Here is a 24,118-nt window from a genome sequence, read left to right as displayed (position 1 = left end):
TTTCACGATCAACTAAGCTAAAGAGTTTAAATAGCATCGCTAGCACCTGCCATATATTGCACCCTCTAAGCATATGGTAATAGATCTATCCATATATCTATGTCTTAAGACTATGGCGCCAATTTCGCTACCCAAGAAGCCTAGAGAAGTTGTCATACCATGCAAGAGCTTTTTGTACATTGCAAACATGTCGATATGCTTTTCTGTATACCCTAGATCTCTCTTATGAAGATCGCCTTTCTCATCCATCCCGACAAGTTTCACGAGTATGTGGAGAGCACCCAAAGACTGCCCTCTCATCCATTCTTGTTTATACTAGGGGCCTTACGCATGTACATTCCCTCTTGTCTATTGTTTGGGAGGTTGCATTTTCTTGCTTTGTATGGATGTTCGACTTAAAACATCCACATCTCTCGAGTTACATGTGAGAGTTTTGTGGAATGTTTCTCTTATTGTATCGCTGCTTTGGCAAATCAGAAATAGCGGGCACACATACTTATTAGAAATTATAATTTTAGTACAACTTTTAGAGAAAGATCTAGATTTAAGCTATATAAAATATAGCACCACCCAATCTATGAATATCCGGGTGTTATTCTTTCCCTAACAATCTAAACGTATGAATAAAATGAATCTAGTGGCCCACATAAATGGACAACCAAATGAAGACACGATGTTTCCTTTAAACATTTTCAATGACATTGTAAGAACATGGCATGTATATAGAATGTTTGTTCGTTCGGAACCAACTAATAAAGGAGGTAGCCTGTTGGTTTGGAATTACCTTTTTATTGTTTGCATGTTCATTTTCCCGTGAATATTATATAGTTACTATCTGTCAAGAATCTTTTTGTTTTTCCATAATACACAAAGAGATAAAGGTATACATGAGCTCAACCTCGGTGTGACAATGACACTCCTACTAATGGGGTGGTCGCAAAGTCTTAAAATGGAAACCATGCTTGCAATTGAGCATCAAAATAGTATAAATATGAAATAATGGAGGAATGACGAGGAAAAAATTTCCTAGCATATCATTTTGAAACATTCAGTTGAGTGGTGGAGGGAGGAAGATTTATAGTTTATGAGAGACAAAAAATATAGTTTATGAGACAAGGTTGCACCCATAGTGAGTCTTGAACTTGGGGAGAGATGCGTGTATATGATGAGTTCCATGCATTTTCCATGCATTTGCTCAAAAACCACCTTTACCTCTTGCCTTTGCAACTCAAAGACATAGTTTTGAGAACTAAACTATTGTATCTCTTTTTATGGATGTAATAGTTGTTCATCAATAAGGAAAATTTGTGCTAGAAAAACTGGTATTCAAAGCCATCATACAATGCTCAAAAGTACTCATTGGATTGTTGACTTTTAAGAGTCATTATCTAAATCCTGGGCTCACAAAACTTGTAGATAGTGAGGGACAATGTTAAATTGAGGTTATAATGCATAATGAAATGGAAAAAAGTGAATCAAAATGCACAAGCATAGGCACAAACATCTCTCTCTAGTAACAATGGCATTGAATAGAGGATCATTACATGTAAATAACAATGAGATGTGGTGACAACTTCAATAGGGCCTTGCTAGGGTGGTCATATTTTAGTGGGATCCTAGATTACCCACATGGGCATCTTTTTGCATCGTCAATTATTACACATCACATGGGATATACGATGAGCTTGGAATTTGATATCATTTGTTATCGTGGGCGTTAGTGAGTAGCTAAGAGGAAGGTTTTTTAACAAACTATATTTAAGATAGGACGACTTTTAAGCACAACAAGACATTCAGTGCAAATGGCAATGTGATGAACAACTTCGATTGTTTGTAAATATAATAATGAATTAAGTATACATATATGGCATATATAGATAGGGGCTATGGCACATGAGAAGTAATGTAGCTAAGCAATGGTTGGTTATATAAGTTTTCTTAAGATGGAAAAGTCTATGACAACAAAGAAATATAAATATCTGGAAAATATTGTATGATATGTATTATGTACTACTAGTATCAATGCAAAAAAAATTATTTAACAAGAATAGCTGAGCTATTCTTAGTAAAAGTATCATACTCCTTTTCAATAATAATATCGCCACGACTATTTTTTTATCCTCGAACATAGGCTTTACAATAACTATTCAAAAACAAGAGGCTGCCTCTTGTGAGTCAATGCTAATAATAAGCTAGTGTAATTACAATCCATGTTGTGATATCACATTGACGACATATCGGCAATCATGCAAATTTCAAACAATTCTAGCTAGTGGGTTGTAAGATGCTTTTCAAATATTAAAGTACTTGAAACATCTGGATAAGATTTTTCTCTACCTATCTCACGATATTTTATTCTAATCGCATTTCATAAACTTTTCCTATTATTTGTAATCGTTAATGGAAGTCACGCTCTATACAACAAAATAAAGCCGTATACGTTCAAGTGTAACATGACCCTATACCCAACTTCTCATCGTATACCAAGTTGCAAATATGTATACAGTTGCAAATACTATACACCTTGTATTTATCTCAAGGGCAATTTGTTACAAAAAAAGTTGTGAGCAAATGCACAATAATAAACACATATGAGAAGCATGCAATGTAAGGCTAAAAAAACACAATGTAATCAAAAACATTTTGGTTTTTACATCAAGCAACTTTTTCCAACATAGATGCTATGCAAAAGAAGTGATTGACATTGTATTGCATGGGAAGGAGACCATATTTTCCCATGTTCCCCAACCCTTCCAAAGAATATGAGCTTTATGTGAGTGAGGGAGAACATACCTAGTTAGTGCATTGTGCAACAGTCAGTGGGGGGGCATTTATCATATAGGGAGTGAATTGATGATTCCATGTATTTCTTTACAATGTTCAGTTTTATGAGTAGGCTCAAAAGAACTAGGTAAGTATAATAGAGACCAAGGGGTCAACATGCCCCCCACCATTGCGAACTATATATGCTTTGCCTCATATTTAGAGCTCATAATGGTAGGTTCTCATCCTCAATGTTGGGAACATAGTGAGAAAAAGGCAATAGACCTCAAGCATATATATGTATCCAACATGCAACATATGTCATTTTTCATTGTGCCACATTTTGTATAGGGCCAACATATGTTAGGGATAGATAAATGATTTAGACCATCACCCAAGTGTAAAGTAAAAGAAATTTTGAATCCTTCTACGATTCAAATCCCAAGTGCTTAGCGAAAGTGTTATGGTTATCGATTGGTACCAACTAAGAAGGATAGTATGACATAATCTAGGTAGTTGCTCACCTGAAAATGATAAGGCAAAAGCCATCAATTCCACTTTCGATGACCACAGACTTTTATTTTCCAAGGAGATTGTTGATTAGCCACAAACAGACTCAAACAGAAAGCTATCGCCCACACGCGTTGCACAACATGTCCATACATGTATGCATGTTTGGTGCAGTCGAAAGCAGGGGCGAGGCAAGAACAGGGTGTGGGTGGGGCACCGCAGGTGTTTGTGGCCTAGTGAATCGTGGTGTGGAACGGGTCGGGACAATATGTATGTGCAAAGGACGGGGAATGTATTGCCAAGGAGCAGAGGTGTGAAACCAAAACCATCATATCCATCAAGCATGATGATGACGATCTATCACGATCACCATCCCCATCGCCACATCATCATCACCGTTGCCATATCATCATCACCATCGCCACATCATCACCACCATCGCCACATCATCATCGCCATGGGCATCGGATTATAGCCATAGTCATAGCCATAGCCATAGCCATTCCCCTGGGCCTTCATCTTGATTCCTCATCATATATGTATGTATGTATGTATGTATGTAGATAGAAAAAGCAGGGCAAAGAAGAAGAAGAAGAAGAAGACACAGGAACAGAGCAGAAAACCACGGCCATGCCGCCCCTCTGTTTGCTTACCTTCAACCAACTATATACATACATACATACGTATATAGTTTGTATACGACTTCCCAGCTTAGGGTTTCTGAAGCTGATCATGTGTTAGGTTTTTCTGAATTCCTTCCATTCCCTTCCTTCTTTCATTTCTTTATCCTCTGCTTTTGCCAGTATCTAGGATTAGGGTTAAGCTTATTCTTCCTTCTTTCTTTTCTTTATCCTCTGCTTTTGCAGTATCTAGGATTAGGCTTAAGCTTATATTATTAAGCTTAAGCCATGGAAGCTGAGCCGGAGCTTTTTCTTACTGATGATCAGAGAGAACTCATGCGCTCTGCTTCCTCTGATTCACACAGTAAACATGGAAAGCATTCTTCTTCTTCTTCTTCTGCTACAGTCAATGGAGAAGCTTCTTCTAAGCTTCATGATAGGGGTCCTCATCATTCTGGAAAACTAGGTCTCCCTAAGAAAGGTAAGATTAACATCAACTCTGTTTTATTCTTCTTTTCATGTGTTAATTTCAATTTCTTTTGTGAAGGTTTGAGATAGTGGGATTGAAAAATGGTGTGTGAGATGCATGCATATTTTAACTCAATTGATTTCATATTTGTAAATATTTTGACATAACAGGTGCAGACTATTGTGACATGAGAATATAGAACAAGTGTATGCTGTATGGATGTAGTGTTTTATCTATACACACAAAATATTTCCTCACACTGTGGATAAATGGTAAATCGTTGATCTTGCATTATGGTACAATGATGAAATCTATAGATTGATCCAACCATATAAATTAATGGAAAATATGCGATCTTGCATAAGATTAATCCAACCATATGCTTACGGTGGGTTAAATTGTGTGCATGGGATTGAGCAAACCACGTGAATCAATGGTAATATTTGATCTTGCATTATGGTAAACATGATGAAGGATATAGATTGATTTAACTATATGAACTAATCGTACTCTTTGATGCTGCACTAGGATTAAATATGGTCTTTTACGTATGCATGGGTTAAGTAGTGTATATGGGATTGATCCAACCATGCGAATCAAGAATAATCTTTTATCCCGCATTACAGAAAATTATGATATTCCAACATAAAGATGTGTAGGTGTGGGTTAGGAACCCTAATTCACCGCACAAAGATTGCCTATCATGTGAATCCAGAGTAATGACAATATTGCAGTGTGCAAAACATGATCTCATGATGTGAAGACGTGGCTAAGGATACTTATGGAACAAGAATGTGTATGGGATCGATCCACACCCTAATTCATCACACAAACATGGCGTTACCATGCTAACCATTGATAGATTTTCTGGAATAAGGATATGAGCACGCATATGGTTTATGGATGTTTATGGGCTTCATCTATACACTTATTTGGCATGCAAATCATATGTTACCATGTGTATCAATTTTAATATTTTATATTGCACTATGTTAAAATATGATAAAGGAAAGAGTTTAGAAGAACTGTAAGGGATTGATCCGACCATGTAAGCGAATGGTAATCTTTGATCTTGCCTTATGGTAGCATATGATATTATCCCATAAAGAAATGTCAAAGGGTTCTTTGATCTTGCCTTATGGTAGTATATGATATTATCACATAAAGAAATGTCCAAGGGTATGTGTATGAGATTGATTACTCGCTCTAATTCAGCACACAGATTCATATGGGAGGCAAGGTTTGGATCTCAACCATGTGATTGGAGGGAAATCTTGGACTTGGTTTATAGTAACATAAAGGCAAAGACATGTTCAAGGTTGTGTATGTGGGATTGATTCCCCTATCTAATTCAGCATACAGATTCACTTGGAACACAAGGTTAACCCAACCTCTGTTTTCTGGTTGTTAAATTTTATCCTAGTCATGTACATAGATTGCTTCAAAATGTGAAGAACGTAGCAAACTTTTATCTTACGTCAATGTAAGATATGCTATTCTGGGATCAAGATGTGATCAAAGATATTTATAGATTTAGTGAATGTGTATGGGATTAATCCCATACCCTAAATATAATATTCTGGGTTTAAAACATGATATTCTTTTGGATCTTGCAGGGGGAGCTGGGGGCAGAGGCACTTGGGGTTCCTTGTTGGAAATTGATGGCGAAGTTTGTTTTGATAAAAATGACCCTAATTATGACAGTGAAACGGTAGCACGAAGACCTCCTTCAATATGCTTGGAAGCTTATATATTTTTTATTCTCTGTTTTTGTCTTTATGATGATTATAATACTGATTGGATATGCAGGAGCCATACAAGTTAGTTACAACTCCAGCTTCCCAATCAATCCAAGAATATAAAAGAAAAGTGGGTCAAGTTATTGAAGAATATTTTTCCACTGATAACATCACCGAAACAGCAGCAGACCTCCGAGAGCTTGGTTCTTCTATGTATCATCATTACTTTGTTAAGAAGCTCATCTCAATGTCTCTTGATCGCCATGATCGAGAGAAGGAAATGGCTGCCGTGTTGCTTTCTGCTCTTTATGTAGATGTCATTCAGCCTGAACAAGTAATAAAAGGATTTTCGAAGCTTGTTGAGTCTGCTGATGAATTGGTGATAGACATACCCAATGCACTCGATACATTGGCCTTGTTTGTTGCTAGGGCTATTGTTGATGACATCCTTCCACCCTCTTTTCTTCACAAAGTAACACATGCTCTTCAAGAAGGGGCAAAAGGTCATGATATTGTTCATAAAGCCAAGAAGAGTTACTTATCACCACCTTTACATGCTGAAATTGTAGAGCGTCGTTGGGGTGGAGGTACACATACAACTGTGGAAGTTGTGAAAAACAAGATATTGGCCCTTCTTAATGAGTTCACCGAGAGTGGAGACAAAATAGAAGCTTGCCGATGCATTAGAGAGCTGAATGTCCCTTTCTTTCATCATGAAGTGGTGAAAAAGGCACTGGTATTGGCCATGGAGAAGAGAAACTCTGAAAGTTCTATCTTCTCACTTCTCAAAGAAGCTGCAAATGAAGGCTTGATAACATCCAGTCAGATGTCAAAAGGTTTTACTCGGCTGGCCGAGGCTATTGATGATCTGTCTTTGGATATTGTGCATGCAAAAGAGCTGCTTCCATACTTGGTATTGGAAGCGAAAAATCAAGGCATTTTGAGTGCATCATTTATAGTGAAACAAGCTGCTTTTGAAGTGAATGGCTCGAAAGAGCCAAGTATAATGGAATTAGATCAACTTAGTCTTTTTAAGCAAAAGGCAGTTTCGATAATTCAAGAGTACTTTCTTTCAGATGATGTTGAAGAGGTGATTAGGAGCTTAGAAGATTTGTCATCACCCCATTTGAACCCAATCTTCGTGAAGAGATTGGTGACTTTGGCAATGGACAGGAAAAACCGTGAGAAGGAGATGGCATCAGTATTGCTATCTTCCTTGTATGCAGAATTAATCACTTCAGAGGATGTTGCTAAAGCATTTTCATTACTCCTCGAATCAGCTGATGATACTGCCTTAGACATACCGGATGCAGCAAATATACTCACGTTGTTTTTAGCACGAGTTGTGGTCGATGATATTTTGGCTCCTCTAGACTTGGAGGAGATTAAAGAAGAGATGAAGCCAAACTCTCTTGGTGTTGACATTGTAAATACTACAAGAGCTCTTCTGGTGGCTCGGCATGCTGGTGAAAGGATATTGAGATGTTGGGGTGGTGGATCAGGCTGGGCTGTAGAGGATGCCAAAGACAAAATTGTGAAGCTCTTGGAAGAATATGAAGCTGGTGGAGATGTATTGGAGGCCTGTCAGTGTATCCGTGATCTTGATATGCCATTTTTCCACCATGAGGTTGTGAAAAAAGCCCTTGTGATGGCAATGGAGAAGCAGAATGACAAGCTACTTGTCCTACTGCAAGAGTGCTCTAATGAAGGTCTTATCACCTCAAGTCAGATGTTGAAGGGTTTCACTAGAGTTGGAGATAGTTTAGATGATCTTGCATTGGACATACCTGATGCAAGAAAGAAGTTTTTGCTTTATGTTGAGAGGTCAAATTTTGAAGGTTGGCTCTCCAGATCTTACATAGCTTCAAATAATTGGAACGAATCTACAGGCGCACTGCCCAAATGAAGGCGATGATTTAAGGCCATACATGGTGGAGCATGTACAGCCGTATACATGATGGTCCACCTTCAAAATGTATGTTACTTGTGCCATGCATGGCACTTAGAGCAAGAATTTCATTTAATCAGTTCTCAAACTTAAGGAAGAGTTTTGACCGCAGAACACTTTTTAGTGATGCCTGTTGAATGGTCAATTTAAATAAGCAATATAGAACTCGATATCCTCTTTCCTTGAATTAATAGGAATGAATGTACAGGGGCAATACCCAAATCAAGGTGATGATTTAAGGCCATATTCGGTAGTGCATGTACAGCCATAGACATGATGCCCTCCCCTTCAAAATGATGTTTCTTGTGTCATGCAAGCTCTTAGGCCAAGAATTTCATGTACTCAGTTCTCAAACACCAATCCAAGAGTTTTGACTGCAGAACAGTTTTAGTGGTTTAAGTTGGGCAGGTTATTCTCGTACTAATATCTGCAATTGTCAATCTAGAGTCCCTTGCATTCGAAAAGTTAGACCAGCATCTAAAGTTTTGATTCATTCTTCAATTCTGTCTAAAGACTCAGCTCTTGCTAAGTAGTTGAAAATCCAATCTTGATGAACCAGGCAATGCCATGAAGCATAATCTCTGCATTATTATCAATGGATCTTCAACAGTAAAAGTTTAAGACACTTCATTGAAAAAACGTGGACCATGACAAAAATCTGTTATGAGAGTAAATGCTGCATTCTGTATGAGTAACATTCTCGTTCTAAATGTGGCCCAATGGCTTTATTTATATCACAGAATGGCTGTATAAAAGTCTTCATGATATAAAAAATGGAATTAGATTATTTATTGCAAAACCAAAACACAACTTTTGGTTTTTGCCAAGAATGGTTAGATTATGAACTAGAATAATATTTTCTTAGGACAGCAAATGGGAAATTTATGGACTTAAAGTACTCTGATTTCTTCAATATCTTTCTGATTTGCAAATCTCCCAGCAAGGATGATGCCTTATAATTTGATCAATTTTTCGGCAAACGAATAACCATTGAACTGGATTAAATACCCATTTGGCTGGAGCAAAATTGTTTATAGGCCATGGTCACATATCTCCTCAAAAATGATGCATTTTTACAATCCCTGAAAGCAGTAATAACTATCTTCTTTTTGTTCTTTTGTTGATATTTTAAAGGGTCATATATTCCACTATAACACTTTGACGTACATACAATGATATCCCCATTCGCATATGATAAAATGAAATAAGAACATATTTAATTTCTTTTTTGCAAAAATAAAATAATTTATATGTAAATGATGACATGTGTAAGAATGTAAAGTCAAGTGTTTGAAGTATCCCATCACACACATCATATATATCCGGACCTTCTATAAAAACCTCACATCAGAGGGATGGTATCTATATCTCGATGTATATATTTCTTTCCACAAAGGGGAAAATGCTTCTTCAATGAGGCACAAGAGAAATGGAAAATGAGAGGGCCTACACCAGTGATCTTTACTGCTTAGCCTCCAAATTTCAAAGAGCTATTATCTTTTTTTTGCGAGGCTAAATGAAACACCACATCATACCCTCCATAATGTATAGAGAGAAGATCCTCCCCTCATGGAGGGAGCTCGGCAAAAATTGATGAGTACATAGAAAGAAATATCTCTATTAGTTTCTGTACTTGTTTTTATAAGAGTATTCTGTTTGCTGCGATATGGTTTTGCCCCTCGATGATCTGCGTATTGATGTATCATCCAAAGTAACCCTTTGCGCAATTTCCTTACTTCGCTTCTGAAAAGAATCACTGATGTTGCCATACAAAACCAAACCATATAAGGAATGTTATTTCAGTATGGAAGAATTAAGCATACAGTTGCAGTTTCTTAACTTGTCTAAAGGATATATATCCCGACTGGATAGTAGTATCTTTTATGAGCAGTTTTCGAAAATGCTCATACTATAGGGGTGTGTGTGTTGTACATATGTATGCATGTGTGTGTGCACGTGCGTGTATGTGTCTTGATTGGATAGTGAAAACTAGACTTTGATGTAGGAAATTCCAAAAATGCTCTTTATTTTGGATTTAACATAAAAAGTTTCCATTGAAGTTTTAGTAGCCTTCATATAAGTTAATGGATGGATCAAAGGCTTAGAATCAATAATTAAAAATATAATTTTATATCTCTAAAACTTTCAGGAATCCTTTCCGTATTATACCAAAAATTGAAGGTTTTTTTTTGTATTAAGTGGTGCAATACCTATTTTGGGGTTAACTCAAGCACATACATCCATCATACCTTATTTTACCATAGTGTTTCTCGAGCTGCCTTTGCAAAGCCCTTTCCCTTATGCCCTTCGTGTTCAGGGAACGGAGCAACGCCTCTAGCTATAAGCAAAATCAGTCAATACTTGCAAAGTGAGCCATGATTAAGAGTAGCAAAGAAAAGGAGAATCTGTCCAATAACAAAGTAAACCTCTTCTTTAGCAGCATAATATCCCCAAGTCGTCGATTTCTCATCTTCCACGAATATTCGTCCATCCCTAGGGAAGAACCAATATCGATTATGGTCTTTATCTCTTCCTAGTGGATTTGTTCGTATTACCCGTTTTTCAATCTCCCGGTCAAGATGTTCTTGCTGTGACATAAAAACTTGAATCAGCAGATACCATTGAAGCAATCATGATAATTGCAGCTTTTTTATTTTTTTATTTTTTTTCTCCAAAATGCAGCAAATTTTATAAAGTGATTTCATGTGGTTACTTTACCCTTTTGTGTAATTCAATAATCTTCCTCTCTTGTAGTTTGCGCTCTTTCACAGCTACCAGCTTTGCCTTCCGAACTTCTTGAAGCTTCCTCTGCTCTTCAATCCTCTTCCTTTCCTTCACACTCTCCTCAGCTTGTTTCAACTCAGCCCGAATCTTGAGTATGCGCTGTCTTGAGCGAGCTGAGGCCGCCGAAATTTCCTCAGCATTGCTGGTGCACATACTTATCATTAATATAGAGATGATGGTGATTCAAGGATAATGGAGTAGTAGTGTACTGAAATACATATTAAAGTATCGAGTTATGAAATGCATACACAACTCACATACCCATTGTCTTGTGTTCCATTCGACAAACCACCAAAATGCATGCTATTCTTCTCTAAGTTGGATTCTTCATTGTCCATGCCATCTTCGGAGATACTTTCTTCACTGCATTCATTCTTTACATCCTCAGCTACTCTTGGGTCATATTCGTGCACAGGCAATTGCATCACAGACACCTCTGTATTCTGCCCCTGCTGTTTCAATTTTTCTTGTGCCTCCTTTTCCATCTTTGACGACTCCATTTCTTCCTTCCTTTTCTGGGATGCAATAGCTTGCTTTTCCTCTATATAAATATCTAACTGCTCTCTAATGCCAGAAGAACTCAGAGCACAATCAACCAACCCACATAGAATGTCCAACTTTATAGATGGCTCCAACAACATATAATTTCCATCATTAATTGTCGTGGAATGCTCCACTAAAGACTTAAATCCCTCAAGCTTGGAAAGATCACAATAGTCATCTTTCCATGTGTCAATTGTCACCTAATTAATAAAATAAAATAAAGAATTGAGTCCCTATTGGATAGCACATATATAAGCATTATATTTAATCTGTGCAGGAGAGATTTACTTTCGCTTTAGGATTCCGTATCTCTTGGACATCCTCATTAATTGCAGGGTCACTCAAAATCAACTTGATCAGAGCATGGTGAGCTTCCTTCAGTAATATGTGGTCTTTGTCTTTACAGTCTAAAGCTTTTGCCAATTCATCTAAAGGAAATGGAGATAGCCTGATAACCTTCCCAAACAAAGTGCAAAAATTCCAAACCATAAGTAATCGCCCAGTACAATCCATCGGAAGAGGGAAATCAGACAGAGGAACTGGCTTGTTCGGTAATAGGGGATCGTCAGGTGATGATTGTACAAGAGAATCCTCAATCGGATACTTGATGGGTACTACTTTTGCTACTGGTCCTGTATAGATGAAAACATAATGATAATCAGCAAAAAAACATATAAAACATTTCATTAAGGACGGGTTAGCCTAGTGGTTTGGGGTCCCATGGCCTATAAACCATAGAATCCAGGGTCAAAGTCCCACCTCCGCACTCCACAAATTGAGATTCACACCCATAGGACAAAAGAAAATTGCCAATACTTGTTGCAAATGTCCTGAAAACAGGATGAAATTCACTCGACTTACCATTGTTAGCTTCATTCCCATCCTTCAGGATTGTTGTCTTTGCCTTATTCTTATCTTCTTGAGGTGTCTCAACTTTGATCTTATCCCCCTGAACTATCTTCTCTTTCTTGTTATCCTCTTGAAGTGTCTCAGCTTTTCTTTTATCCCGCTGAACCATCTTCTCCTTCTTGTTACTGACTTGAGGTGTCTTAGCGTTGCTTTTATTCCCCCGAACTGTCTTATCCTTCTTATCTTGTTGTGTTTTAGCTTGGCTCTCGTCCTCTCCAATTGTCTTGGTATTTGCCTTCTTGACTTCATGTGATTTCTTGGATTTGCTCTTACCCTGCTGAGCTATATTATCTTTACTCTTATTGTCTTGTGTTGTCTCAGTTTTTGTCTTAGTGTCCTGAATCATAATTTTACCTTTCTGGTGTGTATTTTCTCCATTGCAAAGCTCTGTATCCATCATTTTTGGTTTTTTGTTCAAATTAATTTCTGCTTCCATAACTTCTACCTGCAATAACAAGCCTGTTCAAAGACCACATGTATGACAGCAAAATCCAGGGTTTTAAACTTTACCCTGATAGAAAACTCCATAAATCGTGCATTTATTTCTCTGACTTTGTTATAACATAAGTAATCAGTATTAATCATTCACCGACTAAGTCTTTTGATGGTTTGAAATGTTAAAGAGTATTTGAAAACACAGCTTACCAGTGATCTCTTATTGACTCCATTTGATTCTTTTTTGTTCACCTCCTGTTTGTTGAAGAACTTCTTCAGCTCTTCAGGAGGGTTTGTTGTTATGCCATGCTTATGACACAGGCTTTCAAGAACCACTAATGGTGTTAGGGAGTTTCTTGATGCATTATTTTTCACAGATTCCCTAATAAAGGACTTCAAAAGGCCCCTAGTGAAGGGAGGTACTTTTCTCCTGACCAAGTTTTTTGCTTCCTCAAGAGAGCTGCCAATCAGATTTTTGTCATTATCAAGCCAAACTACGAGGTAGCTATGAATGCCATCTTCAGGATTCTCATACACAGCTACAATCCTACATGGCTTTGTCACACTTTCTTTAACACAAAGCACCTCTTCGTCAACAACAAATCGGTCCTTAAAGTTTTTCAGTATGGCACTCACAAGCTCATCAAGGCGAACCATACCTGTAAACATAAAAACCTCCAAGGATTGTATACATAAAAACTTCCACGTATATAAGAAATCAATAAATAAATAGATACAAAACAGACCATTTCGAGAGGAATAGACTACTATGAATGAACCCAATTCAAGGGCAGAGGCAGGATAAAGAGAAACAAACTATAATTAGTTGGATCAAAACTCTTGAGAAAATTTCAGCACATGCAATTTTGTGATATTTATTAGCTCCTATCATTAGAGGATATATGAACTTAGGATTGAACACATAAACTGCACCAGTGGACAAATTGTCAATTTTTTCATATTTTTGGTGAGGAAAATTCGTGTGCAAGCATGATATCTATATGTTTAAAATCAACATCCTCCTTGAGGAAACTCCCTCTGTACAAATTGAAGGCAAAAAATGTTGTTTCTGAAACACAAACTTTAAGAGATTGTATGAACAGAGTTCTAACATTCTTAGGAATGGAGAAACGCAACCTTGAAACTATATACGAACATACATACCAAGATTTAGATCATTAAATTTGTGACTTCAAAATGTTCTAAATGATATATATCTACAAATTTATAATAAAACATCTCATGTACAGAGTAATACAAAATGAACATCGAAAACTCTTCCAGATTCATAAAATCAAACAAATATTTTTTGTTATCAACTTACTTCCATATACTAACATTCGAAGTTAACCAAAATGTGCAAGAAGCACCAGAAAGCTATGTGATATTTTCTCTCATCACAATTCCAAGACTGGGAATTCAAAGGTTACTGATATTTTCTCTATAATTCATAAATATTGTAACCATATGTTGAATTGTCAGACAGGATGACGGATTCTAAATCATTCATGGTTCCACCTCATAGTGCAGGGGGCAACACTTCCCCACACATTTTGTTATTTCAAATATTTTTCTTTTGAGATCGGTTCCATTTTATGCTGCCTTTTCTTCCCATCCTCCTACCAGAGTCTAACCCTCCCCCTCCTTGCAAATTTCTGCTTGTTTTTTTATATAGGCTTTTCTTTTAGTTTTTTACAGTGGTTATTCCCTCTCATCCTCCATGATACAACTTCTCTTTCCTCCTCTCTAAACAATATAAAAGATATGAAAAAATATGGTCCAGTAATAATGTATCATAATTAGTCTCTTACAACTCATATGATCTACTCGAGATCATTCCTTTTTTATATATTCACAATCATGTACTTTAATTGACCAAATCTGAGACCTTGAAAAACAATCTAGTAAATGATTAATTCCCTTGATTCTGCTACACATGAAAGAGCTCACAGATCACTCAAATCATAATAAACATTTCCAAAATAGCATGACCTTAAGTAACACTTACTGAATTGAACAAGACGGAGCACAGGTCCCATGAATTCTTTGGGAAATTGTTGAACCTTTTCTGTCGCTTTCACCTCTGACAGAAGAGCTTCCTCATATGTCAAGTTGATCTTACCTGTATACTTGCACGTCCACACTCTTTGGCGATATAAATTTATACGATTCACATATTCTCTGGATGAAGTGTCAAGGACTATGATATTATTGAAACAAATCATATTGAGCCAATCAATCTGAGTGCAGGAGATATCAACACCCAAATATAATTCTTTTGTCATATCATTTTACAATTTAAACATATAAAAAGTAATGTATATGCAAACATATCTATAGGATACTGATAATCTTTGAATATTTCCTTGGTTATGCGCACTTGAAATACAAGATCCTTCGGATTTAAATCATCTGGTGGATTGCTGAGCTCATACGGTTTCCTCTTGAGAAGCGGCATATGGCCGAGTTATGCTGTGTGCAATTTTTCCTGGCTTTCTTTTACTCTGGAGAACTGTCTTTCAAATGGAATATTACACCATTCATGATTGTAAGATTCATCCTTGTGGATTGCAATAAACAATGATATTCATGCATTACACAATATGAGTTGTTCTTCCAATCATGTAGTTAAAATCAATTAATCAACGATTAATACTAATGGTAGAGTAATGACTCTCCAACCCAACTGATCCCCCAAGTTGACATAATTGTACTCTCTTCCACATCCTATACTACTGAGACCAGACAGCATCTTTTCCTGCATCCCATACTATGCAGGTAGGTCTCTAGCATTATCCATAGACGAGCTCTTCCACCACAAGAGAGTGGATCCATTCATGCAGTGAATGGGATGAGGAGAAGACAGGATGAGGCCAAATATAGCCTTTTCCATAACTCTAAACATTAGTAACTGCACATAGACAATGTTAGTATCCAGAAGATAGTTATTGAAACCAGATGTATTGTTCCTATCTCTATATAAATCTAAACCTTAGGAATTGCACATGGTCAATGTCCATGCCCACACCATAAGGTTGCCCGCTTGCTGTTTACCAATATCTAATTTATTTTACCCTCTTTGCATTTTGGATGCGCAAGGGCAGCTAGTTTTTTATATTAAACAAAATCTCCATGTGCCCAGACAATAAATCCACATACTTGTTTCATACCTAATGATGATTAGCATCTCTCTACCTCAATTTAACTCCTAAACACACACTAGATGCATTGTTAAGTTAAGCATAAGTTTACATTCTAAGATTTGAGCATGGACAATGTTCATGTCCAAATTATGCCACAGCTATTCATACATGTGGCCACAAGGCCGGCCCAAATGATGACTGGGCTATCTCAAGGGTTGGCTTGACTCGGGTCGCATATTGAATGAGTAGTTTATGCAATTTTATTTTAAATGTCAAAATATTATAGAAATAACACGGTATGCAATTTTGCTATGAAGATCAGAATACTATAGATATGACATGGTATGTAATTTTGTTACAAAGATAAAGGAAACATCATACAAAGAAGAAATAAGAAACACTTACCTCCACAAGATGAAGAAGAGCCTATAGGCTGACAACAGAAGAACAAAGAACGAAGAAGAAGAGCCCACAATGATGCCAAAAATGATTGAATTGATGAGCTAAGTAACTCCTTCAAAGAAACTCTTTCTGAAGACAACGAAATCTTCCTTCTTTAACACTCTTTTCTTCTCTCTCTCTCTCTAACGATGAAGAATCGTGTATCACACTCTCTCTCATATGTATGAACATGTGTATCAGGTGTGCATCATTGTTGGGCAGTTGGGTTTTCCCGCCTAATCCATAAAAATTTCTGTCAAATCTGATGGCTTATGATGTTCTTTGACCTTCCGCTTTCATGCAAATTGGTGTGGATTTTGGAGAGAAAGAGAAACAGGGGAGGAGAGAGAATATGGAGGAGGGAAGTAGACCCCTCTCTCTTTCTCTCTCTTCATTCTGACCCATCCTCATTCGGTGTAAACGGTCCCTTTTCAACCTAATGTGAAGGAACCCCATGGACAACATTCATTCACATAAGGGTAAATTAATTAATTCATCACGAACCTCTCGCTACACAGACTTCATCATCGGTTCCATTTCGGCCCCAGATTCAAGTCTACATACCATGACAATGAGTATTGTGATTTGTTCGACAATAATGTATGTTTGTCTAGCTTGCTTTACATTCTGTAGATATGCTTTTGGGTGTTGTGATAAGTCGTCCATGTATATGGTTGATTCATCAAGCTTATTGCTTCAAGTTCATTGTATGAGTGTTTATGGACTCCTTTTGTCGTTCCATTTGTATGATGATCGTTTATAATGATAAGACACAAAAAAATGTCTAAGGATGATGCCATTATGTGATGATCGCACAAAAAAAATCCTTCTTTGATTGCCTAAGACAATTGTTTGGCATATGATTTGGTTGTCTATTAAGTTGTTTAGATAGTCCTTGTACGATTGTTTGAGGCTCTATTAAGTTGCTTAGATCTTCCTTGTAGATGATGATTTTGGGTGCCTGATAAGCCGTCCATGCATATGGTTGATTCATTGAGGTTATTGCTTCAAGTTCATTGTATGAGTGTTTATGGGCTCCTTCGTCATTCCATTGTATGATGGTTGTTTATTATGACAACATAACTTGTGCATTGTCTGAGGATGATGCCATTGTGTGATGATCGCACAAAAAAATCGTTCTATGATTGCCTAAGACAATTATTTGGCATATGATTTGGTTTGTCTATTAAGCTACTTAGATAATCCTTGTACGATTGTCTGAGGCTATTCATTTCATTCATTATGAAGTTTTTTTTTGTCTTATAAGTCCGGTAGAATCCTTGTATAAATTTTGAGCTTACTGCTTGACTTCCCATACATAATATGGAAATTTGATGGCTCAATGATACATCTGTTTGGCAATGCATGCATGATTTGCGATATTATTTGACGTCACCGGACAACTTTCTCGATTGCTTTTGAGCACCACATAGTAAATATGTCATTTATATCATCATTCTGTGGTTGCCTTGACCTAGTACTTGACATCCAATTATATGACAACATCAATTGTATGATGCAACAAATTTCACATTTTTGTATGATTGCATCGAGCCACAACTCGACATTCATTGTTAGATTAATCAATTGTCTAATTCATCATTTGGATATTCTATGCATGATTGTTCAACAGTAGTACGTGATATTCCATTAGACAACTTTCATTAGTGCTTTTAAGTACTACATTGTCAAATAAATGGCTTACAATTCTCGTGAGTTCGTTTGAGGCTACTCTAAATTCCACTATACATCACCATGATGGCCACATGCATTACTTAGATATTCCATGCACAATGATCTAAGCATCTTACTCCACATTCCATCACTATTATTCTTTTCAATGTTCTCAAACACCACATTACTAGAAGGGTGTCTCATGATAACATTATTATTGGTCGTAAGTGTGTCAATATTTATATAACTAGTCACACACCGCATTCACAAATGCACACAATATGTTTTCTTATTTTTCCAATCCTCTATAGATAGACGATGGTATATAAGACTTACCTGGATCATGGATACAATTATAGGTGAAGTCTAAACATTTATGTTGTTGGGGAGTTTGATAATATATCATAATCTAATAACTATAAACTTGTTACACTTTAGAAATCAATTTTGCCACTTAAAACAAAGGGTGTTGTTGGATATACTTATATTTGGATTCTCAATTGAGAAAAGGAGAATTAGTCATTCCATTTCTTTGAGACGTGACTCCATTTCCTATAGACTTTTATTTGCAAACTTAAAGGTGATACTCCGACTCAAGATTCCAAACATCCATTTTGGATTTTTGGTTTGGTTGGTTGACCTTCTTCATCATTGATTGCAAGAGGAGTTGGCTTTTCCAATTGACTCAAATTTGGGCATTTGGGTAACTTGGAACCACGTTGTATTTGGGCACCGCCTATTGCTAACTTTTGTTTTTGCGAGTCCTTTCTCAAAAAATCTGTTTATGATTGTTTTTTATTTGTTAACATCATTGTGTGAACACTTCACCTAAAGGTTTTTTATTTGGAGTGCTTCAGAGTTTTGAAAGTTCATAGGTTTTTTAGGGGTTTTTTCTCATCTAAAGGTTTCCTATTGGGAATTTATCTCCAAAACAAAAAATGTAATCCAAGAACTAGTGTTGCATATTACAATGACAACTACAGTTTAGTTAAGGGAAATAACATCGCATTATTTGATCTTAATCTCCTGATGAGGTATAATATTTCCAATCAGATTATTGGTTATAAGTGGAATTCGCATACAATAAACTTGCTCATGAAATAATTTGAGGGGAATTTTCATTTATTAGGTGGCAATGGCTAAATGCCCAACGGGTTTGTAATGTGAAAGGGGCCCTTTGGGGTTACCAATTTGTTTTGAAGGGAAGATGTTATTGTGTAAAAGGGGCCTTTGGGTGCCCCAACGTTTGGGCTAACTTTTGATCATCGTTTTCTCCCCTTTGTGTCCACTAGAGTTACTATCCTCTACGTGCCATTTCTATGCTAATTAATTGAGATATGCTTGACGATGATCTATTTAACACCTCATACGTTTATTATCAAGTAATTATATATTCAATCGAGAGAGCGCCCTTTCCCTCGACGTCGGGGCTACATTTTGTTCCTCTTCTCTCCCCTCCACGCCCATAGAGATATACTTTCCTCCAACTTTTCTATGCTAAATAATTGATATATACATGTTATTTACTTAACCATTGTTTATTAAATTAAGATGCCTTGTATGCTTGTAACACAATAATGATCTATGTACGTGAGATAATTTGATATATATTTATAATTTGGTGCAATGATTAGGTGTGTGTTAATGACAAATGTTCATTAAACTCGAGGAGCCCTTGAGCCTTCTACAATTGAACGAACTAAAAAGTGGGCAACATTAGCACCAATAAGTTCATCACAACATTAATGAAAAGCTAAGGGAGATCAATTCAACATGTCTAGTTTGTGTATATGGAGATATATACGTGGGGGATTGATAACTCATAATCAAATATTTCCTCAGTTTTGCTTGCTCCTACCACTAGCCACCTATTTGGTCATGGGAAGGAGGAAAACCAATGCATATGTATAATCCCATGGTAAATATTAAAGTGGGGGTTGACGTCATCTGAATTAGTTGGTGTGATGCAACTTCAATAATAATTAACTTAACATTTTTCTCCTACGATAACATTGCAAGTTCATTTTGGCAACCTAAAGGTGCAAAAAGATTTCAGACAAACGTTGTTCTCATTGTATCTCAAGACGAGGATAAACTGGAAAGTCTTTTGGGGATTCACATAATCTCAAAGTGAACAATATACATCCAAAAAGTAATCAAAGAATAAATGGGAGTAACCTTAGACTGTCGAAGAACTAGTTGCATTGCAATCTAACTCGAGAATGCCAATTTGAATCAATCGAGAATATGATCTTTGAGATTGGAAAGACATTTTACTTTGCTTTAGCACCAATCAAGTTGTTGCACCACCAAATTCTGCAATTTTTAGAATATGAGAATAAAAGAAGGTTATGAAACCGCACATCAATACTTGGATGAGACTTGATTGTCAATATCTACAAATGTTGCCACCAAGATGAAAACTTGTTCAATACAATTTCCATAACACACCTGCATGGGACCAACTATTTAATATAATCTCCAAGCTATCGAGCAATGTACATTATTCTTTATTTGGTGGGAAATAACAATGCCAAGTCAAGGAAATGATAATTGACCAATTCATGTTGAAATAATAATCAAGGATGGAACAATCAACTTCATCACAATTGTCACCATGATAAACGATATTGCACGAAGGTACACAAATAAACGAGTTCATGTATAAAGGGATGTCACACATACTCGTCTAATGCAATGTAATCTATCTCTGTCATTGTGCATACAACTCAACAAACCTCGCTTTATTCATTAATCACCCAAAAACTATGAAATCTTCCATGGTAATACCCAAGAGATCATAGGTTCAATGGTGTCCCTTTAATATTTGGATAATCGAATAGAAGGGTTACTCTTCCAATACTAACTACGAGGAATCTATGGATAATGTCATAGACTATGCCCAACTAAATGCTCAAGGTTGATTACCTCAAGGACATTACACATATCACACCTCAATGGTTTCCAAAATTGTACTTTCATCGTACGCTTTTATGGCGTGGATTTGAGGCTCTAATCTCAACTTTATCCAAACATGTGAGCCAATATTTGTCAGAAACGTTGGCTGAGAACCTTTAGTTTTTAGACATATTTTCTTTATTTTCTTTCCTTGACACTTGGATGTTGCCCATTATTTGTACCTATTCTGTGAGAGTATTAGAGTAATATAAGAATGGGCTAGTTCCTTTACATGCCACGAGATCACGATAGAGAGAAGGAGACAAATGTGAGATCAGCTCACTAAATGTATTTTCAAGAGATTAGGAAAACAAAGTTTTAGTTTGGATGACAATGCGACAAAGGTAATGCAATTATTTCCCTCAACGGAATATTCGTATCATTAGTCTCCTTTTGCTCTTTATTTTTTGAATATCCTAGCAAAACTATTCCCTCACTTAATGATTTTGCACCTTCACTTACCTCTGCAACCATCTAATGACTTTATATGGATTGCATTCCTCTCCTTTGAAACATCCAACTTGAAGAACATTGTCATGTGTTATTCAAGTTTAAAGAGCAAGGACCATCTATATAAAGTATGTTTCTAATACTCTCTTAGATGCCTCTAAAATAACACATGCAATCCCTCAACTTGATGAACATTGAATATGACTAGAGATTGAAGAACATCATCATCTATGGGTTTAAACAAGAGAGTACCGAAACACATGCATCCCTCAAAAAGGTCATTATCATCTATGGGATTGAAGAAGAGAGTATGAAAACACATTGTCATCTATGGAATGCGATATTTGGCAGCCAATCAATTAGACATCATGATACTCAAAGGATTCAAGGTTTGGGCAATTACAAAATACATTCCGTAATATTAGTGAATAATCCAATGTAACGAAGAAGACATAGAGGGATGACATGTTTGATTAAGGGGGAATTGGAAAAATATGTGTCTATCATAAAAATGATGAACATAAATGCTACATGTGGCTTAAAATAGAAGTATAAAATGTCATGCCCACTTTTGTAGTTTGGATGCTACATACCTCGTTAGATCCATCTAACTTATATGCTTGTTTTGATATAAAACAATCACTTGTCAACCTAGAAGATTATGTTGTTTATTTTTAAGTCAAAGGGGAAGTTATTGGCTTTGGTGATATAAACACTCATACAACAAGTTAGCTGCTTGATTCACAACAATTTTTATGTCATGTATCTCAATGATGCAATAGGATTAAATGTATAATCGATCTTCCACTAATAAAAAAGTTTCATGTCAATTTGGGAAGTTACTCCAACAAATGTGCAATAGTATCACAATGCTTGTTGCAAATGGTGTATCATTATGGCATGACACTAATGATTTTCGTATAGAAAAAACAATGGTAATATTGTGATTGATTGTGTGATACTTTTTTTTAGGAAATTTGGATTACACGCAAGTTATTGCATAGTGAATGGACAAAGTCATATGACTTGTACATTTATGACCTCAAATATATGAAAAGGTTTGAGTGTGGGAAGGTCGATAAGGATATCAAACAATCATATTTGAGCATAGACTTTAAACTAGCACCCATGTATTATGAGATGGTTGAAGGTAAGTTACAAACGACACAACTACAAAATGGTGTAACACTAGGGTGTAATGGGAAGCTTTCATGAAAGTCATTTTTTGATGCATAAACAAATAATTTTCAGCCAACGGCCAAGCACATACCCTGTAAAGTCATCAAATAATTTAGTTCAAGTAAAAAATGGTTTGATAAAGAACATCATGAAGCTCAAAAGTTTATCCTAAAATTGGATGTAGTCATGGATAAGGAGGTGATCATAAACAATTGCATAAGTACGTAAGACTCATTGAAAGGAAGAGAATAATATGGAAAGTTACTCAGGGAGGCGATATCTTCGAACACAAGAGATAACACAAGCGTGTGCTAAAACCTTGGAGAAACCTGAGGAAGAAATATGTTGAGTCATGGTCCATTGACTCATTTGAACTTGTTTGTGCATTGTAATAACTTATATGAGAAAGTTACTCAGGGAGGCAATATCTTTGAACACAAGAGATAACACACGCGTGTGCTAAAACCTTTGAGAAACCTGAGGAAGAAATATGTTGAGTCATGGTCCATTGACTCATTTGAACTTGTTTGTGCATTGTGATAATTTATATGAGAAATCAAATATTGGAAAGATGACATGTTGATGATTCTCTTCCTCTATGCTTCTTTCTTTACAATTGAAAATGTATATACAGTGCTTAATAAGTGACATCTCGAAAGCAACCTTCTTGTTGGGTTCTCATACCTTTTCAACACATTGGTCACATTGGTGCTACTTTGTGAGGTGGTAGACGTTAGAGGCATAACTTTACAATCAAATTCTACAACTAATTTTAATGGGTAAAAGTAGGATAGTGAAGAAACTAGTTATCTCGGGCTTTGGGACAAATCCATATAGATGCAGGACACAGTGGGAACATGTAGTGGTATGGGAGTCTTAGGTCGTAAGCTATATAAAGGGCACTAACTACCCCTTCATCATGACATCTCAAGATGTTGTTGAGACTTTGTTAGCGAGGGTAAGCTCTCATCTTCATATTCATTGATTCAACAACCAAGGTATAACATATGGGACCTTGATGGTAATCTATGTTTGTCTCATGTCCTTCACTCAGGGGTGGTTGATGCGGTTAAACACCCTTTATATATCATTCTCCTTAATCTCTTGTTCTTTTTCTCATCATTAGTTCGATCCCTAAGTTCACTTGGAAAGAGTTTGAAAGCAAAGGCAACTTTGAGATTAAATCATTTCCTATCGAGGTCTCCCATTGAGTGTGCATGTAATATTAAAAACTCCCTCTCATTGACTTCTCAAATTCGTATAAATCACATGGGAAACAAACGAACATATCCAATGACACATAAAAATAAGTTTTTGTGTTATGATTGGATGAAATACATGGAATAATGGTTTGGAATATGGGATACATCATACAACACACTTGCTTCCTAAAGCATCAATAGATTCCTCTATGAACGAGGCATTTTTACAACATTATACTACATATGTTCCACTTAACTACATAACTATATTCTTTGCCAAACAGGGAAACCAAACAACAATACATGTTAGAGTTCATCCTGTTGTTTGCAATGTAGACCATTGCTTTCAAA

At 36.4% G+C, this 24,118-nt stretch overlaps 2 protein-coding genes across 6 annotated transcripts; one reads left to right on the top strand and one right to left on the bottom strand.

Annotated features, from left to right (window-relative positions):
• The first annotated feature begins 3,998 nt into the window (after positions 1-3,998).
• Positions 3,999-8,321, top strand: LOC147859465 (MA3 DOMAIN-CONTAINING TRANSLATION REGULATORY FACTOR 3-like). 3 transcript variants are annotated; one of them, XM_087325718.1, is made up of 4 exons: positions 3,999-4,014; positions 4,140-4,374; positions 5,979-6,073; positions 6,172-8,321. In XM_087325718.1, the coding sequence occupies exons 2-4, from the start codon at positions 4,182-4,184 to the stop codon at positions 8,005-8,007; spliced, it is 2,124 nt and encodes a 707-aa protein (XP_087181844.1). In that variant the 5' UTR covers positions 3,999-4,014; positions 4,140-4,181; the 3' UTR covers positions 8,008-8,321. The 3 variants fall into 3 exon arrangements, 2 of the variants coding, with proteins under 2 accessions (XP_087181844.1, XP_087181843.1); XM_087325717.1 differs by lacking the exon at positions 3,999-4,014 and adding an exon at positions 4,044-4,075; XR_015530348.1 differs by lacking the exon at positions 3,999-4,014 and having other exon boundaries at positions 4,084-4,374; positions 6,172-8,102; positions 8,139-8,321.
• A 918-nt stretch (positions 8,322-9,239) lies between these two features.
• On the bottom strand, positions 9,240-16,636 carry LOC147859464 (DDT domain-containing protein). Of its 3 annotated transcripts, none has more exons than XM_087325715.1 (11): positions 16,269-16,636; positions 15,066-15,236; positions 14,729-14,901; positions 12,931-13,379; positions 12,238-12,730; positions 11,665-12,008; positions 11,095-11,576; positions 10,768-10,975; positions 10,476-10,637; positions 10,299-10,387; positions 9,240-9,792 (listed from the first exon to the last, which is right to left on the bottom strand). In XM_087325715.1, the coding sequence occupies exons 2-11, from the start codon at positions 15,176-15,178 to the stop codon at positions 9,579-9,581; spliced, it is 2,727 nt and encodes a 908-aa protein (XP_087181841.1). In that variant the 5' UTR covers positions 15,179-15,236; positions 16,269-16,636; the 3' UTR covers positions 9,240-9,578. The 3 variants fall into 3 exon arrangements, with proteins under 3 accessions (XP_087181841.1, XP_087181840.1, XP_087181842.1); XM_087325714.1 differs by having other exon boundaries at positions 15,066-15,232; XM_087325716.1 differs by having other exon boundaries at positions 9,240-9,805; positions 15,066-15,232; positions 16,269-16,635.
• Between the last annotated feature and the right edge of the window lie 7,482 nt (positions 16,637-24,118).

This window comes from Azolla caroliniana, unplaced genomic scaffold, assembly GCF_043228905.1.
Source record: "Azolla caroliniana isolate FFs.n. ecotype wild unplaced genomic scaffold, voAzoCaro1.0.p SCAF_10, whole genome shotgun sequence".
In the NCBI taxonomy this organism is placed as follows: domain Eukaryota; kingdom Viridiplantae; phylum Streptophyta; class Polypodiopsida; order Salviniales; family Salviniaceae; genus Azolla; species Azolla caroliniana.
The sequence above is the reverse complement of the archived record's forward strand: the minus strand, read 5'-3'. Positions and strand labels throughout refer to the sequence as shown.

Excerpts from the sequence above, each read along its gene's own strand:
- LOC147859465 (XM_087325718.1), top strand. The coding sequence starts at position 4,182 with ATGGAAGCTGAGCCGGAGCTTTTTCTTACTGATGATCAGAGAGAACTC. Across the intron at positions 4,375-5,978 it reads ACTAGGTCTCCCTAAGAAAG|GGGGAGCTGGGGGCAGAGGC; the intron begins GTAAGATTAACA and ends TGGATCTTGCAG. Across the intron at positions 6,074-6,171 it reads CTAATTATGACAGTGAAACG|GAGCCATACAAGTTAGTTAC; the intron begins GTAGCACGAAGA and ends TTGGATATGCAG.
- LOC147859464 (XM_087325715.1), bottom strand. The coding sequence starts at position 15,178 with ATGCCGCTTCTCAAGAGGAAACCGTATGAGCTCAGCAATCCACCAGAT. Across the intron at positions 12,009-12,237 it reads TGGGAATGAAGCTAACAATG|GACCAGTAGCAAAAGTAGTA; the intron begins GTAAGTCGAGTG and ends TCATCTATACAG. Across the intron at positions 9,793-10,298 it reads AAACACTATGGTAAAATAAG|AAGCGAAGTAAGGAAATTGC; the intron begins GTATGATGGATG and ends GATTCTTTTCAG.